At 38.9% G+C, this 20,233-nt stretch overlaps 1 protein-coding gene across 1 annotated transcript in view; it reads right to left on the reverse strand.

The window, feature by feature from the left end:
* Positions 1-19,544, reverse strand: part of LOC131855903 (iron-sulfur assembly protein IscA-like 2, mitochondrial) — a 73,666-nt gene extending 54,122 nt beyond the window's left edge. The window contains exon 1 of the mRNA XM_059207755.1: positions 18,935-19,544. Coding sequence (XP_059063738.1) covers positions 18,935-19,177 — 243 coding nt within the window. The 5' untranslated portion in view covers positions 19,178-19,544. The remainder of the gene's footprint in view (positions 1-18,934) is intronic.
* Between the last annotated feature and the right edge of the window lie 689 nt (positions 19,545-20,233).

A 20,233-nucleotide genomic window follows, 5' to 3' on the forward strand; every position in this document is an offset into this window, starting at 1 on the left:
GGCATTTTAGTTTTTGTTTTAGTATGTTTTCTTCTTTTGTCGATGTAGGGATTTATGAATAGATCCCAAATTTTAATTTAAAAAGAAAAATATATAGAGACCACTAGCTAGAGCAAAAAAAATATAAATTACAAAATAAACACAGGAGGGTAATACGTGGACGCAAGTATCTGTAATAACCAAATCATCAGCTTGCGATGTCAATTGCTTCTCTTCAGATTCAGCCATGGATGAAAAACAAACCCCTCTTAAAATCGAAGAATGAATTGAATTGGAGTAAATTGAATGAATTGAATTGGACCAAACTGAATTGGAGGTTGTTCTGGTTATTGTTAAACCAAACTGATTGGGGCTAATTTTCATTCTAGGTATTAAGGAAATTAAAGGGGTTGCAGATATTTTCTTCATGACAGCCCTCAACATGGCTTGAGCAATTTCTATGGCTACTCTATATCAGCAACGGCTTCTTTTTGAAATGTTGGCATGTTCGAACAACAAACAAAGAACATGCTAAAGACTTCCAGCATCGATTATGTTGAACTGAAGGCCATGCTTTTTAAAATGATATAATAACACCAACTTAAAGAGCAAGAGTACCTATTTAACACTTTTTATTGGCATTGAAGTCTCTAAGTTTCTAGGTTCCATTGAACTCGTAACTTTCTAGGGAACGACACAGAAAATACAAGGAACGACACAGAGAACGCAGGGAACGACGCAGAGGGTCCCACTGGCCCACAATGCAGAGAATGATGCAGAGAACGACACAAAGTGTCCCACTGGCCCACAGAAACAGGTCTTCTTGTCGCCTTTTCTTGTTCTTATTTGCTTTTTTAAGTTTATTTTGTCTCCCTTCTATTGAATACAAAATTGGCAAACCCACATAAATTTGGAAAACCCACAACATAAAACACAGCATATTTTTTCATGGGAATTAACAAAGAGTGTGAGGAGGAAAACCTACATCTGGCATGTCAAGGTTGGTTTTACCACAGAAAGGTCACAAAAATCAAATACAAGCATATTGGGAGCAGTGAAGTATATAATGAACAACAACAAAGTGGCAAAGGAACCTCTAATACAACTAAAATAGCTGTTAAATTTTCCAGGTCAAGAGGGCTTAAAATACGCATGGAATCACTCTCTTCAATGGCTAAATGGGAGGACAACTTCTTAACCTACTGTCTAGGGTGAAAGTTTAACAGGAAGCTGGGACTCTTTGGTAACAAGATCCCCATACACATCCAATGAAACTGGTAATCATGGAAGAAAAGCTTATCTACATAAATGCTAGACAGTATAAAGGGATCCTAAAGCGCAGGCAGATTCGAAAACTGAGACAAACTCAAAATAAGAAATTTACTATAATTTTATCAAAGATAAATAATAGTAATACAGAGATATTTAAGGAGATATCTCAAAATGAAAACCAAACTAATCAAGCTGAGGATAAAGGAAAAGGAAAAGGAAAATTAATAGGGGACTTAAAAGAACATCGAGTCAAATATGGGCATGATAGAAGGGATCATGGAAAAGATAGAAGGGCTCTTTGCTAACAAGAGGGTCATTGAAAAAGTGTCTCAAAAACTTTATAGCCCTACATCCACACCGCTAACATGGTCATCAAAGTTATATGTGGAGGAGCTCACGAGAATGAAAAAGAGACTCAAAGTTTTGGAAACAAAGGGGATGTATGAAGATAGTAGGATTAAAACAGTCATAGAGACCTATTGCAAGCTGGAAAAGGAAAATAAAATACTACAGGAACAAATTTTAAATTTGCAAAATAACATGGAGATGGGACGACAAGATTTGGTCATTTCAAACAAGAGTTAGATCAACTTAAATTAGCTGAAAACAAGCAGTTAGAAATGGGGGGAGGAGAGGACATAATGCAAATAAAGGTGATCCAATCAGCATTAGCAAACATGGAGATAAAAGAGAATTAGCTAAGAGACCGGATAGAAGAGGCCAAATCATGGACACAAGTGGTAAGTGGAACATCAAATAAGCAAAGAGTAATCATTGAAAAACAAATCAAAAGACAAATAAAGTAAGAAAAAGATAAACAAAGCAAGGCTGCAAACATTATAATTAAAGGTTTGAGGAATTTTGGTGAGAAAGTGAGAACCAAAAGAGACTTCCTTAAAGACAAGTTGAAGTGGATAGGACATATCCAACAAGCAAACAAGATTGGAAAGAGGATAGATGGAGGAAGAGATAATGTACGAGTCACCTTGAAAAACTTAGAAGATAAGAATGTGATTCTAAAAAATAGAGGTTACTTAGAGGTACACACATTTATCTAGATGAAGATTTGACCTTTGATCAACAAGAAGAACAAAGGAAACAATGGGAGAAAGTGAAAGTGGCAAGAAATGAGGGAAAGTGGGCTTGGTTGTGTTGTGACCTTTTCCACACATCGCCCCATTGCAAATGGGGACCCTCTCTTTTCCTGCTTTCTAGGATTTGTTAGTGTCCTGTGACCTTTTGCTGCAGTTTCACCAAGCCTTGTCCAATTCAGAGCATTTCAGGCCCTGACGATTGAAAGTTAGTTTTTTGCAAGTTATGTGATTCCGAAGTGTGAACACCACCAGAATGCTTAGAGAGGCCAAAGGACGAAGATCGCAATTGATTTGGAATAATTTGGACAACTTTCTATTTTTAGAAAGTTTGCTTTTTTGCTTTTTCCTATTTTTTAGGAAGTTTCGTTTTTGGCATTTTTAGCCCGATCCCCGGTATGGCTATTTTTAGAAAGTTTTTCCTATTTTTTAGGGATGTCTGCTTTTTGCTTTTTCGGGATGCAAACCTAGGGTTTACACTTGCACCACTGACCTGCTTTGACCGGAATTTGAAAATTCCAAGTTTTGACCTAAAAAAGCCGAATCCCTAGATTTTAGGCTTTTTGCTTTTTCAGGATGCAAACCTAGGGTTTACACTTGCACCATCGACCAGCTCCGACTAGATCTCGAAAATTCCAAGTTTTGACCTAAAAAGCTAAAATCCCTAGATTTTAGGCTTTTTGCTTTTTCAGATGATCGCACGGATTTCAAATTTCAAGTTAATCCGATTAAATTAGATTCAATTGTGAAATTTTGAAATTCATTCAAAAATTCTTCTAAATCTGGCTAACAAGGGTTTTTGAAGTGTTTCTGCAGATTCAAACCCCATCACGAAGGTTGAAGAGGCCATGAAGGAGCCTTGCATGAAGTCCGCCATGCCTTAGGAGGCTGTGTGGGTGCTCTCATCAAAGTCCGCCATGCCTTAAGAGGCTGTGTGGGTGCCTTGCCTAAAGTCCGCCCCACCTAAAGAGGTCATGGAGGAGCATGGGTTAAAGTCCGCCCAAGGCTTAGGAGACCAAGGAGGAGCATGGGTCAAAGTCCGCCCAACCATGAGGAGACCATGAAAGAGGCCAAGGTAAAGTCCGCCCAAGTTTGAAGGGGCCATGAAGAGTCCAAGCCAAAGTCCGCCAAAGAAGGAGCTTACTCCAAAGTCCGCCCAGCCATGAAGAAGTCGTGAAGGAGGTGAGCTTGAAGTCCACCCAAGGGAGATGGAGGCTATGTGGGGGCTAAGCTTAAAGTCCGCCCAAGTCTATAGAGGTCACATGGGTGCTAAGGTCAGAGTCCACAGGGAAACCAACCTAAAGTCCGCCCAAGGTTGAGGGGCCATGAAGGAGGTAACTCCAAAGTCCGCCCAGCCATGAAGGAGACCATGAAGGCGCTAGCTCAAAGTCCGCCCAGCCATGAAGAGGCCATGAAGGAGGTAACAACACAGTCCGCCCAGCCATGAAGAAGTCATGAAGGAGCTAAGCTTGAAGTCCACCCAAGGGAGAAGGAGACCATGAAGGGGCTAAGGTTGAAGTCCGCCCAAAGTTGAAGAAGTCATGAGGAGGTGTCTCCAAAGTCCGCCCAAGGTTGAGAGGCCACGAAGGAGCACTCAACAAAGTCCGCCCCACCTTGATGGAGACCATGAAGGTGCTAGGCCTAAAGTCCGCCCACCTTAGGAGACCATGGAGGTGCAAGACTTAAAGTCCGCCCAAGGCATAAAAGGGGCCATGAAGGAGGTAACTCCAAAGTCCGCCCAGCCATGAAGGAAGCCATGAAGGAGTCAACATCAAAGTCCGCCATACTTGGAGAGGTTGGCTAAATTCGCCAAAATTTAGAAAGGATGGAAATAAAATTCAAAAAATCAACCTACACATGGAAGGTCAAACAAAGTCAACATGATGTCACAAAATCCACAGAAATTTCAAAATTAAATCCAAAATGAAGAAATATCTAAATAAAAAAAAAAAAATCCAAAATGGAATGTTTTTTTTTTTTTGGAGAATATTGAGGGAATATTAAAAATTTATTAAGATATTAATTCAAAATGGAAAGTTTTTTTTGAAAGGGAATATTGGAGGATTAATGAATATCTTCAAACTTAAATTAAAATGGAAAGTTTTTTTAGAATTAGAAGTATGAGTTGGATGATTTTACGGGTTTTTCTTAAAACTTGTCTACAAATACTTCATTATCAAATTCATTATTACACCAAGAAGTTCAAAATTACTAAGGAGAGCTTAGTAAAGTATGTCAGTTTGAAGATAATCTGGAGGAAATTCTAGATATTGCTGGAAGTCGGATAATATTTTGGCAGAAGGCTTACAGATTTCTGGAGAAAGGCATCTTTTCTGAATTTTCTCAATATTTTGGAGAAAAGCCTAGCCAAGTCAGAGGTAAAATTAAAATTGTGAATTTTCTTAATATTTTTCTAGAATTTAATAAGTGATTTTGGAGGTGAAAATTCAATTTTTTTGGCTAAGTATAAAAAAAATTTCGAAAGTTTTAACACTTGATCGTGACTTCAACCAGCTTCAAGGCTAAGGGTCTGGAGGTGAAAATTCAATTTTTTTGGCTAAGCATAAAAAATTTTCGAAAGCTTTAACACTTGATGGGGACTTCAACCAGCTTCAAGGCTGAGGGTCTGGAGGTGAAAATTCAACTTTTTTGGCTAAGTATAAAAAAATTTCAAAAGTTTTAACACTTGATGGGGACTTCAACCAGCTTCAAGGCTGAGGGTCTGGAGGTGAAAATTCAACTTTGGTGGCTAAGTAATGAGAGTGAAAAAATGAAAATTTTCCAACACTTTACCATTTCGCGGCCCCGTTATTTTTTTTCAAAATTCTGCAGAATTTTTTCTAACTTAAAGTTTTTATCATTCATCTGCAAGTCTTGAGCGCCATGAAGTTCCAAGTAGATAAAGATGCTCCTCCTGAGTCAAGGATGACTTCCAAGTGGAAGAACATCAGCGACACCAACCTCGGACACATCAATCTGAGGGAGTTTAAGAAGCGAATGTTTGGTCTGGACAACCTTGTGCCTACCACCATTGCGCGGAAGATGATGAAGAGTGGTATCGTGCACGCTGCCGGTTTCCTCCCCACCATGCAGTGCAATGAACTAGTAGTTGAGTGTGCCAAACACTACAACCTCATCAGTAAGGATATTGTTGCACCTGATGGAAGAGTATTGGCAAATGTCAGCGATGAGGCCATCAGAGAGGCCTTCAAGATCCCTAAGTACCACAACACAGTATATATGACCAAGGATGAAGCTGACAGTCTGTACCATGATCACCTGGAAGAATATGATGCCATAGTTAATCATTCCTGGTTAGACAAGCCGAGGAAGGGCGCCTCTAAACTCCAGAGAAAGAGCCTAGTACGAGCATACTTCAAGGAGGACATTGGGGACATGATCGTCTTGCTCAATAGAATAATAGGAAATCCTCAGGGAGCTCCGTTCGGACCCTGGATGTATTATTTCATTAATGAAATAATCAATGGAGTAAAAATGATAGACTGGGCCCGTATGATCAACGACAGTTTAGACAACCAGCTAAGGAATCTGGAGGCAAACAAGACTTTCTTCATGAGTTCTTACTTGTTCTATTCTTTGGCCAGGACCTACAGGTACAGAGGTCTCACTTGTAGAGGAGAAGTTGGGAACAAGGAGAACCAATTCCCGGTATATGATTGCTATCCCCAGCTCCATATGGAGGAAAAGTTCCATTTCAAAACGGTGAATGATGCCTTCCTGATGCACACTACTCGGACCCTTCAAGGAGGCCTGCACCAGAGGCTCTCTCAAGAGTCTATGGACTTTATCGGTCGGTTCGGGTGTTGGTACATCCAATATCCAAAGTTCACTTACCTCCGGATTGAGGGATTCTCTGGTCCTCCATACAAGCTTCCAGCTTAACCTACCAACCGAATGGTGTTGCTCGAGGTTGTGAGACAATTGGAGGAGTATATAGTGATTCAAAGGGATAAGCAGAAGAAGACAGGCACATCCTCACTTACAATTGATAATGGGCTGGAAACATGTCCATCATCACAAGCTGCAGCTACCGCTGAAAAAGAACTGGCTTGGTATCCCTTTTACCAATACAAGGCAAGAAAAGATTTCGATCCATTCCAAAGGATAAAGAAGATCGAAGGGACAACATTTAAGCACAGACTAGATCTGGAAGACTACTGGGCTAATGCAGTCGATAGTTTCAAGATCCGGAAGAGGTTCTAGTCAAGAACTCCTCTAAGTATGGTGAGTGCAACGGAAGTGTTCAAAGCTGCCGATCAGGTGGAAGAAAGCCTAGAACTTCAGCAGCCGGGTTTTGAGAAGATGAAGAATGAACCTTTGGTCTTGATAGATTGGACAGAGGGAGAAAAATCAGACCTAGCAGACCTCATGAGGTCAGTAGTTGAATACTCAAGGTGGTGGGCATCTGAAAAGACAAAACAATTAAAGGCCAAAGGTATGGTTCTAACTTATGAATTAATGGGAGTGGATGATACTTTGTCCGTCCACCCTTGTACCTCCGCCGGTGATGCTCGGAATCCGGAAAGTGTTGGATCTCGAAAGAGAAAAGAGTTGGGTGGAAGCTCCACAAAGTGCACAGGGAAAAGAGCTGTAGTTGAGAGAAGAGAATCTAGCGAAAGTCACTCCATCCTAAGTGTTGCTTCCATTGCGCCTGATCAGAGTACAATTGGGGAACAAGAGATAAATATCTATGTGAGTGATGATGAAGTAAGAGTGCTTTCTCGGCCAGTTGAGGAAGTGATGGAGAAGGTCTTCCGAACTCCAGACAGGGAGCAGGATGAAGCCCCTATAATTTTCTTGGATGGCATACCAGCAAACCTAGGAGAAGCAGACGATGAGTTTGATCGGAATACTCTAGAATAATCAACCATTCCTGATTGGCTGAGAGCACGAATAATGGCCAAGGTTCCCAAGGAGGTCCACTCAACCGAGGAGGCTACCACAGCGTTCCTGGAGAAGGTGAATGAGCCCGCTGCAGCTAAACCGCCCAAGCCAGCCAGGAAGTTCTCCCTGATTCAGAGAGGCAGTGCCGAATTCAGGACAGTCCAGATAGCAATACCCAAAGAAGGGAAGACTAGGGACAATGTCACCGCAGATGACTACAAGATCAAAACCATAGAGATGGGTAAACCTACCCAGGACCAGGAGGTCCAATATTTTGATGACTCCTGTAATGTTCTAAAGACAAGGCTGGCTCATGAGAAAGAAAGTGGAGGAAGAGAACCAACAGTGGAGGAAGTATGTTCTCCATCTTACCAGCCCGCTAAACCATGAAGTCCCAACTACTCCACCACAACGCCTTCAGCAGGGATCAATGAAGGACTATGATGAGATGAAGGGATCGTACACTCAAGAAAAGGAGTGGATTTTAGATGCTGTGATACATGCTGACACCCTGGTAGAAAACTTAGTATTAGCGCATGGGGCAACTTCTTTGTTGATTGATCGTATCCAGGATCTATCATCCAATTGGGAATAAGTGGATGAAATTCAGAATGAAATACTCCCTCACCTAAAGGTTATCCGAGGCATGTCAAAGAAGAGCTTAGTGGATGCATGCATCATACAGACAGGAGACAGGTACGACTTCGGCACGTGGTACTATGCTCTGGTCACTCGGATCGAAGTCCTGAAGAAATCCGAGACCAAGTGTTTTGAGACAGAGGCAAGGGTTAGAGAAATCCTGGGCAAGGTATTCCGGGTGGCGTCAGAGATCTGGCAAAAGGAAAGCCTAAGGGAGAAGCATTTACAAGCAGAGAACCTGAGAGCCAGAATTCAGACAAGCTTCTTCCAAGATTCAGGGATGATTGACAAAGGCGATCTTTCTAAGATTGCAAACTTCCTCTCCATCGATGACAACTTCCTCACCCAAGCAGTGGAGTGGGAAGGCATCCTTGCTACGTGCGCCGACGATGTGGATCTCGTCGACTTCCAAATTGGTGGTTTGCCAAGTGTCACCATGGAGGAGGTCAAGCTCGTGGTGTCCAGATACGTTGAATCTCTGAAAGAGGAAAGTGGCCACTCACCTCAGTAAAATTAGCAGCTACGCCACTTGTCACTCTTTCATTTGCTTGAACTGATAGTATTTCGGGAAACCCTAATTAGGGTTTAGGACTTTCAATCTTGGCCCTTGATCACTATTTGATCTCGACCATTCAGTTATTTTTGAGAAACTATATAAGGTTGCCTCCCCTCATTTGAAAAGGGTGAGGTTTTTTATGTATTGTTGCTTAAGGTCATTTCCAGATAATATATTGCATGTGCGCTGCTTTGTAATCTCTATTATTTGAATGATCTGCATGGTTTCAATTGCCTCAACACTTAGTTAAAATTAATCTAGATTTGCTTTCATTGTTGTTGATTTGAATGAAGGATTTGATAAGTATCAATTGATGGTGTATTTCTGCTCATACTTTTGGTAAATGGATGATTTCCATTCTACCGTGCAAAGTTAGTTTGAGCCCATCCCCTGTGCATCCCAACATCACGATCATAAGCACAACCCATTGAAGATTGCACCGGCCTTGTGTAGTTGTCCCTAGTGTGGCGAAGCAAGGTTTGGTTTCTCGAGAGCACCCAGTTGATACTGTCTCCAGAATTCATAGGATTAGATTAGCCTTCCTGAACTCTATCCCTTTTTCCCTTTCTTTTGAAAGTCTAAATCTCGGAAAATCAAAAAAAAAAAAAAGAAGAAGAGCCTAAATTGCTAAATCCATCTAAGTTCAGCAATTCAAAAGAATACTTGTCAAACGTAAGTCCCCCTTGAAAATTTCAGCATACACTACCCAAGAAGCTATTCCACTAAAGTCGCTTGTTCGCACATATAGACCTTGGAATCAATAGTGATTTTTCAGGAGAGGATAGAATACCTTCGGGTATCCTATCCTAATGTTTGGTAGATGATAAAACAGACACCAACAGGTTGAAGAATGAGAAAGCCCAAATCAGCAATTGTTTTTCAAACAAGAAATAGGGAATAGGGGCCCCAATGGAATACTTACATGTTGTAAGTTAGAATTGTAGAGGATATCCATCTAGAAGAGGACCTAGATTGGGGCCCATAGCAAACGGAAAAGACATCATCATTCTTACAAAAACACATGAACACGATGGCTGCAAAGTTCTAGATTTCGAAGGATATAAAAAAGTTTCGGTTTGGAACCAAGGGAATGATACAGGCAAAGGTCATGGGGATGTTGTAGTGCTAATAGATGAGAAGTGGCAAGGAATTGTAAAAGTTGAAGAAAAGATACAGATAAACAATACATATGGCTGCAAATTACAAAGAATGGGATAACTTTTAGATTGGCTGCTTGCTACTTTGCTTCAAAAAATTCAAAGTTATATAGGTGTTGTGACCTTTTTCACACATCGCCCCATTGCAAATGGGGATCCTCCCTTTTTCCTGCTTTCTAGGGTTTTTGTTAGAGCCTTGTGACCTTCTTGCATCAGAATTGTCAAGTTTGTTGGTTTTGAGCGACCTGAGTTTTGAACATTATGAGTCAACATGTGCAAGCCATGGTAAGAAAAGAGTCTAGACGTCGTCAGTATCTAGAAAGCCCAAAGGATGAAGATTGCAATTGATTTGAGCTAATTTGGACAACTTTCTATTTTTGGAAAGTTTTGCTTTTTGCTTTTTCCTATTTTTTAGGAAGTTTCGTTTTTGGCATTTTGAGCACGATCCCTGAAATGGCTATTTTTAGAAAGTTTTTCCTATTTTTTAGGGCACCTTGCTTTTTCTATTTTCGGAAAGTAGACCTAGGGTTTGCATTGTTCGTACTAAAATACACTGAAATGATCGACAAATTCCTCCTAAAATCCAAGTTTTGACCCAAAAGGCTAATCTCCTAAATTTTAGGAATCCTGAGGAATTCAGTGGATGATTGAGGCACAGTTTTCAAATTTCAAGGCGATCAGGCAAAGATTGCACAAGTTATGGAAATTTCAAGTTTTGATCATGTGGTTCCTGAAATTCACAAAATCCGCCCTCCTTGGTTCCTGATTTTGGTGAAATCCGTCGTGAAAATGAAGCAATGGGTTATGAAGTTCATGAAGTCCACCCTTGTCTTTTCTCCTGAAGTTGGCAAAGTTCGCCATGAGTTGGTGCACAATCTTCACAAAGTCCGCCATGAGTTTTGGTGCAGTCCACCCACTATGCATTGAGTGGTGCATGAAAAGAACAAAGTCCGCCCTCATGGAAGGGAAGCATGGTCGTGACCTTCTCAAAGTCTGCCCTAGGAATGGTTGCAAAGTTAACATGATGGAGAAAGAAACTCACAAAGTCCGCCATGTGCAAGGAGAATTGGGAGAGAAGCAATTCAAGTCCGCCTTGAAGTGTGTGGAGACAGCAAATCAGAGGTGCATGAAATAGACAAAGTCCACTTAATCTGCAAAGTGATGGGTCACGAATTCCTTCAAGTCCGCCTTCACCTAGGTGCAAAGAATGAGTGAAGTCAGCCTAGAGGTATATGGAGTGCACAACCTTGATGAAGTCTGCCCTGCTCATTGGGAAAACAATTGCTGAAGTCTGCCCAAGCTCAGAAATAGTGAGGAAATATTTTGGTGAAGTCCACTGGACAAGAGGAAAGAATCACATGAAGTCCACCCAGCTATCAAGTATTGAAGTTCGAACAAAGAATTAATTTTAGAAAGTTCCAAAATTTGGAAAGACAAAGGGAAAGCATTTTTAGAAAGTTTTCAAGTTGGAAGAAATTAAAGATTGAGTTCGAATCATGAACTCAAATCAAAATGGAAACTTTCTCAAGGAATTGAGCTCAAATTAGAAACAAAATTAGAACTTTCCCATGTGACTGAGTTCAACTGAAAATGAAATTAGAAACTTTCTTAAGAGATTGAACTCAACAAAGAAACAAGACATGTCTAGGTTCAATGAATGAAAGAAAAATAGAAACAAATCTAGTTCGAATTTGGAAGGACTGACTAGGTTTCTAATTGTGAGGTTCGAACTCTTTAAGAATGAATCATTCATTCATTTCTTTCATTTCAACAGTTCGAGTTTGGAAAGCAAGACACTTGAAGAGAAGATTATTTCAAAGCTTCAAGAACAGATCAAGGATTTTCTAAAACATCCTTTCTATTCATTTCTTGCCTAAATTTTGAGGGCGACAGGGGTATTCAAGGTAGATTTATTGAGTTTTCAATCTACTTTTCGAGGTTTTGGATGGAGCTTTCAGGGACTTAGTCTCATTTTCACATATTTTCTAGGATTAGAATCTAATTTCAACATTCATTTCACAGATTTTGGGACTAAGTTGTTCATTTTCAGAGCAATCAAAGACAAATTTCACTCCCAAAACTTCAAATCAAATTGAGTTTTCAAGGGTTTCTAGAATTTCTAAGTGTTCGCAGCTTGTTAAAGGCTAAAAGAGTTGAGGAATTGGAGTAAAAGGGACCAAAATCAGAACACGCTCTGCCATCAAACCTTCAAAATTTACACTCAAAGATAGAACTTTAACTTAATTTTCTTTTGGTTTTGCAGGTTTGGGATGATGGCTGAGGCGGGATCATTGCAGAAAACACAAGTGGAGTTTCGAGCCAAATTCAGAATTGAAGACAAGTCCACAAGCAAGGTTCGTCCAAGCATAAAGATGGCCAAAATTTGGCAAAGTATGGAAAAAACTATTTCATAGGAAGAAATTCCAAATTCCTCCATTACGGCGAAGGCATAGAGGGATTCTTCTTCAAATTCAAGACACTTGAAAGAATCTCAAGGCACCAAGAAAGAAAAGTCCTCAGATTTATTGAAAAGAATTTCAGACTTCTTGAGGAATTTCATCCATACAACTTCGTGAAGGATTTCATCTCCTGAAGAAATTAAAAAAAAGTTCCCAATCAAAATCAGATGGTGACAAGAAGAATCAAATTTCCATACTTAGACAATTTCTTCACACAAATTGGAGAATTCAAGTAAGACATCCAACACGTTGAGGTGGAGCCTCGTCATCTTCCAACCAATCAGATTGTACCAAGTCAACATGTCTAGGTTTAATGAACCTAACTTATCCACAGAAGCTTCTAGAAGGGCACACTTCACAATGCAACAACCTTCTATTTTCATTGATGGTTCATATTTAGCAAGAAGGACAAGTGTCCCCAAATGTAATTTTCTTATTGGTTGAAGGGTAGTTAGTTGTAACAAATCCTAATTAGGGTTTTGATCTTTCAATCTGGGCCCTTGATCACTGTTTGATCTTGGCCGCTCAAATTTTTTGGACTCCTATATAAGGTTGCCTCCTCTCATTTGGAGAGTGTGGTGAGGTTTTTGAAATATTGTTGCGTGAAGATCATTTTCAGATAATACATTACTTGTGTGCTTTCTCTTAAGGCCTTCTAATCTCTTTTATTTAAATGATTAGCGAGGTTTTCAATTTCCTCAACACATTAGTTAGATTTTATTTCATGTATGTAAAATGAATGAAAGATCTGATAAGTATTGGTTTATGGTGTATCTCCACTCATACTTTTGGTTGATGGATGATTTTCATTCACTGTGCAAAGTTAGTCTGAGTTTTCCTTTGTGCATGTTTAACTTCCAAATCATAAGCACGTCCTTTGAAGATTGCACCCACTTTGTGTAGTTGTCGTGAATGAGCGAAGCAAAGTGTGGTTTATTGAGGTCATCAAACCAATACCGTCTCTCGAATTCTTAGGAATAGATTAGAACTTCTAAACCCTTGTCTCCTTTTCAATTTTTCCATGATCCAAGTCCCAAATGATAGAGCTTCATTGTCTAAACCTTCATTGTGAATTGAACAATCCAAGCGTAAGTCCCTTTGTGTATTACAAGCAAATCACAACACCCATTGAGCTTATCCACACGTCAAGACCTGACTAAAGAAACCTTGGAATCGTCGTATGATCTTCTAGCAATCTTAGCATACGCGGTGATTTTTCAAGAGAGGATAAATTATCTTTGGGTACTTCAGACACCAACAATAGGAAGAGAAATTTAGACAGCGAAGATCCCTATGGTTCACTAAAAAAAGATATCTCTATTTTCAGCACACTTGGGGACATAGTGCTATTGGGTGACTTTAATGCAAGGACAGCTAATAATCAATCCCTCCAATTAAACAATGAAGAAAGAGGAGAAAACAACCCTCTGTGTTTAGAGGAAGGTGGTGGTCATTATTGGGAAAGAACTTCACAAGATGGTACTGGCAAGGTGACTCAGTTTGGGGCAGAATTACTGGGACTTTGTAGTTTGTTTGGCATGGTTATTTGCAATGGCATGAGAGAAAGGCCGAGGTCAGGGGTATCACGTATAAAACTCATAATGGTCAAAGTGTGGTGTCCTAGGTGATTTGTTCCCAGAGTTTTATTTCTAGATTGTTGGAGTTTGATATCAGGGACTGCCCTATTGAGATGAAATCTGATCACTTACCTCTTCTTGATAAACTAAGCGTTTCTCCAAGAAGTCAACATAATAAAGGAGTTCAAAATATGCAAAAGAAAACCCTTCCCAAGGGTAGGATCCTCATAAATCAAGAGAATAGAGAATCTTTAGTGCTGTGCTTAAGCAACATTTCAACGATCTAACAAATAACATGGAGGATAAAGCAACCAAAGAAATGAATGTCCACATTCACAATAGCTTGCTAATCCTGATAATTCACAAGACTTTAAGTGCATGCAAAAGGTCTCACCCCAAAAGGGGGGTTGCAAACACCTTCCCAGCAAATCCATGGTATGATGAAGAATATAAGGCAGCCAAGAGATCACTAAAAGAGAGTAGAATGGACAAAGAACACAAGAAAAAATATGAAAAATTGGTGCAATCTAAAAAAAGAAAAATATGTAAATGAAAGAAGGAAAGAACTAATCTCTCTTGGAAAACATAATCCCAAGGGTTTTTGGAAGAAATTGCAGCAAAAGAGAAAGAAGACTGAAAACAATATTTTAGATGCCTAGTGGTTAGATTATGCTAGGCTCCTTTATGAATGGGTTCACGAGAAAAACTTCCCACCTATGGTTAAAACATTTATGGAGATTTTCACGGTGGATGATATTAAACAAGGAATAAAGAATTTAGTGAATGGTAAAGCACAAGACATAGATGGGTTACAGGCTGAATTTTTTAAGTGGGGGAGCGAGACTCTTGCCCCTCACATAAACAGAATTTTCAATGATGTCAATCAAGATGGTTTTCCAGTGGAGTGAACTACCAGTGTGGTCATCCCTCTCTTCAAAAGTGTGGATATCAATGATCCATCTAACTACCGCACAATTATGGTCAATCCCCTCTTTGGCAAGCTCTATGGCAGCATGATAGTGCGAAGGATCGGCAGTTGGGCAGAAAATGAAGGTTAAAGGGCAAAAGATCAAGGTGGCTTTAGATCATGACATTCTACCATTGATCGCTATATCACCCTTAGACACTTGATAGAAATAATTTGGGATACTCAAGGTGAGGAAGCTTAATACTGTTTTGTGGGCTTTAAGAAAGCTTTTGACACGGTACCTAGAAACAAACTATGGAATAAAATGGAAGAATTAGGCATCCCAGATGTGTTTAGAGCAGCTGTTCATAGACTTTATGAGAAGATTAGAGCGAAAGTCAAAACAAGTGAAGGTATGTCAGAATGCTTTGGTAGTGACATTGGAGTTAAGCAAGGTTGCCCTCTATCTCCTACAATTTTTGGTCTATTCACATGGATAAGTTGGAAGCGGTGATGTCCCCAAACTGAACCCCATCGAATATTGTTAATATTATGAAAGCTCCTTGTATTATCTTTATGAATGACGAGGATGAGGATAGTGAATAAGCCTATGCTTTATGACAAGAGCACTTTTTATATTAAAGAGAGAGAATTGTGTACGTTAGTCAACCTTATGTAATAGTCAATTTTCTAGGAGAGCAGATAAATAAATATGTGACTTACTAGTTACAGATAAGCAACCTCGATAATCATTGTGAAAAGAGCAGATCATGTAAGGCACATACGTTGGGAGGTAACGAGTAAAGGGACATTACCAAGAGATCGACACGGCAGCAGAAGTGGTTGACTCCATTGATTAGCGATTGACAAGAAAACCAATATAATATCATTATTGTCACTCAAAGAAAGATTAAGTTAACTAAATTGTATGTTAGGTGCAAATTACCATGGGAGGTTTGACATGCAATGAAGAGTCTTATGTCAAAAGGTGCCATCATTAAAAGGTGGCAACCCATGTTTGTATCCCTTCGTGACATATTAAAGGAGGGTCGGTAAGGGACAACATGGACATATATTATAAGGGATTTATAGGAAGGTATCAAACCGTTCCATTATGGAGTAATTACGACATATACATTCCAATATTGGATCTTTGACAAGAGCATTGACCCTTGGGGGATTATCATATTACACCAAATAAGCCCGACAAACATCCAATCCGGAAGCACAATCACTATTATGTTGGTATATTTGCCCTTGCGCCAAAAGCTCGAGCTTTTGGCGCAACAATTGGTATCAGAGCCTTGGATCACGGGTTTGAATCCCGGGAGGTCTACTTCATTTCGTTAGTGTGGAACCCTCAGTCGGTGCTAAGGGGGAGATTGTTGACTTGGTGGTCAGCACCTCCTTCAGGGTTTGCGACATGGCTTAACCACCTCTCGTGGATCTGGGTAAGTCTAGTGTTTGTGTCGTTCATTGACAGCTCGAGCTTTTGGCGCACCAGCAAACATACCAACATATTATTCACATGGAGGTCTCACTGATCTAATTGGAATCATTCATGTTCATCATTGACGAGTATATAGAGCCCCGATTGAAGAGGATAGAGAACAATGGCCATCACTCAGTATCGTGGGATGGATTATTAAGGTCGATCACCAATAATCATCAATGCCTAAGGGAAGACTTTATTTATTTAATATTTTCCAGACTTTGGGATTATGTATTATTTACATCATAGCAAGCCGTTAAGAACTTAAGACAATAAGAAGACATGGTATATCCACCATTCTACTAAGCCACTAGCGCCTAAACTAAGTAATAGAATCAGAAAACAGCATCCATCATTCTCTCAGGGACAAAGGATCGAAATCAGACAAAAAGAATGGGCATAGGCATATCATACATGAGACATAAGGTCAATAAGGAAGCAACGTAAATATCAAGAACAAAGGAATTAAGATACAGCGGTCTTGGTATGATCTAATATACCCCTGAAGAGCAGCAATTAAGAGAGGCATTGTAACAACAACAATATTATTGAAGGCATCCAGTCTATAAGAAGAAAAAAGAGCCTGCTTCATAAAGATAGCCGCGGAGGGAATATAAGTGGAACAGTACTGCAGATTTGTATGGAGGAAATAGAAGTAAACTATTTACGATGAATATTCATATGTTCAAAGAAATATTTAAAATAAAGATATCATAAAAGCCTAATTTAACTAGAAGAATGTATATGGAATAAAGGAAGATCTTGAGCAAAACCAAAGGGAAATAGTTGAGCAGAATTAGAGAGGGAGTATGAGCTATTTATTTTTTCAGATTCGGATCCATCTAGCAGAGCAGAAGTCTACAATATAAAAGCACATATGTATATAAGTATATAAATCAAAGGAAGCCATCAAGATAAGTTCCATCTTCCAAAATTATTCTTAGCATTATGATTTAAATATTATAGAAAAAATGTATTTAGAATCAATGAAATTATATTGATAAATGTATTACAATTCTCATTTTAAGTTAGAATTGTTGTTTTAGGACTAAATCAAGGTGAATCCCGAATGGGGACATTACAAAAGTGTGGTTAAGCAAGACAAATGGGGATGGTATTCATTTGACAAGCTATGTGGTGAAACTACTTTTATATGTTGATGATCTTATCCTAATTTCAAAAACAGCTCATGGGTTGAGCGAACATCTAAAGGCCTTAGAACACTTTTGTCAAGAAGTTGGGATGCAAGTGAACACCACCAAGACCAAAATCATGATTTTCTCATTGAATAGAAAAGATAAGCAAATTACCTTTATCTTTGAGGGCAACCCACTTGAAATAGTAAAAGAATACAAGTATCTTGGGATTGATTTCCACTATAAGCTCAATTAGGAGACTTGTAGAACAAAAAGGATACAAGGAGGTTGGAAAGCCTCATTTACTTCAAAATAAGTGCAGAAAAGCTGAACTTTAGGATTGGAAAACAAAGGAAACCCTTTTTGGTTTGCTAGTTACACCGGTTGTCCTTTATGAGTGTGAAGTGTGGGGAAGCAACATGTCAAACTGCAGTTGGAGACAACTAGAAAGAATCCAAAAGCATCTAATAGCAAGTAATCTCAAAGAGAAAACCACAGTCCCATATGAAACCCTTTTGGCTAAAGCTAGAACTTTCCCATTGGAGGCATCGGCAATAACCCGGTTAGTAAGTTATTTAGAGAAGATTGAAAACATGGATAACCATCGTAAGCCCAAAATGGTTGTAGAAGGGGTGCTAAGTCATAGTAAAAAATCGTGGATGAAGCAAAACAACAAATGGATTAACAAATGGGGCATCAATTTGCAAGAATGTCCTAACACCAATGATGGAATAAAAAGTTATGTGATTGATAAATTTGGAACTGCTATGTGGACAAAACAGATTGGACTGAAAAAAACATACTATATCAAAAAAGTTTAACCCAGCAAAGGATCATGGTGAAAAAACATATTTAGGGGTAGCTATTAAAGGGAAAGCGAGGCTAATAGTTGCACAATTAAGGACAGGATCACATCATCTTAGGTGTGAGACTGAGAGGTGGAAGATACCCAAGGAAACTTGGAAAGAGAGAGTTTGCATTTTCTACAATAAGGAAGCGGTGGAAACAGAACAGCATTTCATCATGGAATGCACGGCTTATGAGGATATTCATAATCAATATGAAAATAGTTTGAAGGTTGACAACATGCATCAACTATTTGAAGAAGACATGATTAATCAGGCAGCCAGCCTACTAGTCAAGATTAATAGCAGGAGATCCGACATGGAAAAGAATTTAAAGATAAATTGAAGTTGGTTGCCTCAGTCCCATAGACTGTTTAATCTCGTGGAGGTCATTAAAATCTTTCATTTCATTTCATAAGTTTTTAAGGCTAAAATTTTGTTAGAATTAAATAAATTTAGTACATTATTTTTTGTTTATTAATGGTATGATTATATGGGATTTATCAGGTGTATTATTGTGGGATAAAAATTATAACAATGATTTTTATTGTAAAATGGTAAAAAAAAATAATATTAAATTGTATGTATAAACAAATATCATGCAAGGACCCCTGCAACTAGTCAAAAAGATAATGGTAATATGGTTTTCCGATCCAACAAGAAAAGGGGTGTTGCTTGGCTCTATCTTGTTTCTGTTTTCTCTTTGGTTTAGTTCGTCTTAGCAGTTTGGTGCGAGAATCGCCAGAGTGTTTAGCAGCTTTGTATCTTTTTTAGTTTTTGTTTTACTATGTTTTCTTCTTTTGTTGGTGTTGGAGTTTCTTAATAGATCCTAGATTTTAATCTAGGAAGGAAAATATGTAGAGACCACCAGCGAGAGCAGAAAATAAAAATTACAAAATAAACACAGGAGGGTAAATACCTGGACGCAACTGTCCGTAATAACCAAATCATCAGCTTGCGATGGCAACTGCTTCTCTACAGATTCAGCCGTGGATATAAAACGAGCCCCTTTTAAAATCGAAGAATGGATTGAATTGAAGCGAATTGGATTGGAGGTTCTTCTGGTTATTGTTGAACTAAACTGATAGGGGTTAATTTTCGTTCTGGGTATTAAGGAAATTAAAGGGGTAGCAGATATTTTCTTCACGACAGCCCTCAACATGGCTCAAACAATTTCTATAGCTACTCTGTAGCAGCAACAGCTACTTTTTGAAATGTTGGCCTGGTCGAACAACAAACAAAGAACATGCTGAAGATTTCCAATATCGATTACGCTGTCTGCTGCAAAAAAAACAGAAGGTGCTGCAACAGAGCCGTTCAATAACATATGCCTCTCCAATCCTTACGCCTGTAAAGCGACGAAGCAAAACAAAAGAGAAAGGGAAGGGATCTGCAAATGCTTCTGCTCTCCACCATAATTCGAACACAATTCAACTTGTAATGGCAAACGATAATTCATTTGATATACTTTTTGTGTGGGATACGACCATAATTCGACTCTTAACTTCTGACTTTTATCAAGGCTGGCTGTTTATTTTGTTGATCTCGTCCCTTGTTAAATAATCCCCATCTTTTGAACAACCATTTTTAAATCTTAATTTCAAAAGTTTCAAGAATTAGAGATAATGGAGAGTATGCTTCCATAAGGATTTTTTTTTTATCTATTAATACTATAACTTTTCATAAATAAAATAATTTTTGAAAAAGAAAATAGTTTTTAATTTTTATCTTTATTTTTGAGATATTTTTTATCATTAAATAGCTGCTAGGGGTAGCACTTTTGTATTATATCAAGATAGTAGTTACATTTTCGTATAAGACTAGTAGATAAACAAAATGTTGTTCTATCATTTATAGTCAACCAAAAGACACATATCACTATGTCTATCATCTATAATATCCTCCAAAATGACACTTGACCACAAAATAGGAGATCTACCTAACTTCTATCAGTACTAATCAATATCAAGTGTTCATATACATTACAAAGTAAACGAGGTAGGAATTAACCAGTAACCTTATCCTCCTTGTCGCAAGCTGTCATAGTCACTTGAGCCTTGACCAAACAATCAAGACCACAATCTGAGTGGGTCACCAACTCCACTTTCCTTAACAAGCCTCATCCATAAGAAACGATTGTTCACACTCCTAGTTGCAACATCTTCCTCACCATCATTGACAAGGCCCTCTGAAACCAAATAGTTTTACAACCACCCAG

The sequence above is a fragment of the Cryptomeria japonica genome, chromosome 7, assembly GCF_030272615.1.
Source record: "Cryptomeria japonica chromosome 7, Sugi_1.0, whole genome shotgun sequence".
In the NCBI taxonomy this organism is placed as follows: Eukaryota; Viridiplantae; Streptophyta; class Pinopsida; order Cupressales; family Cupressaceae; genus Cryptomeria; species Cryptomeria japonica.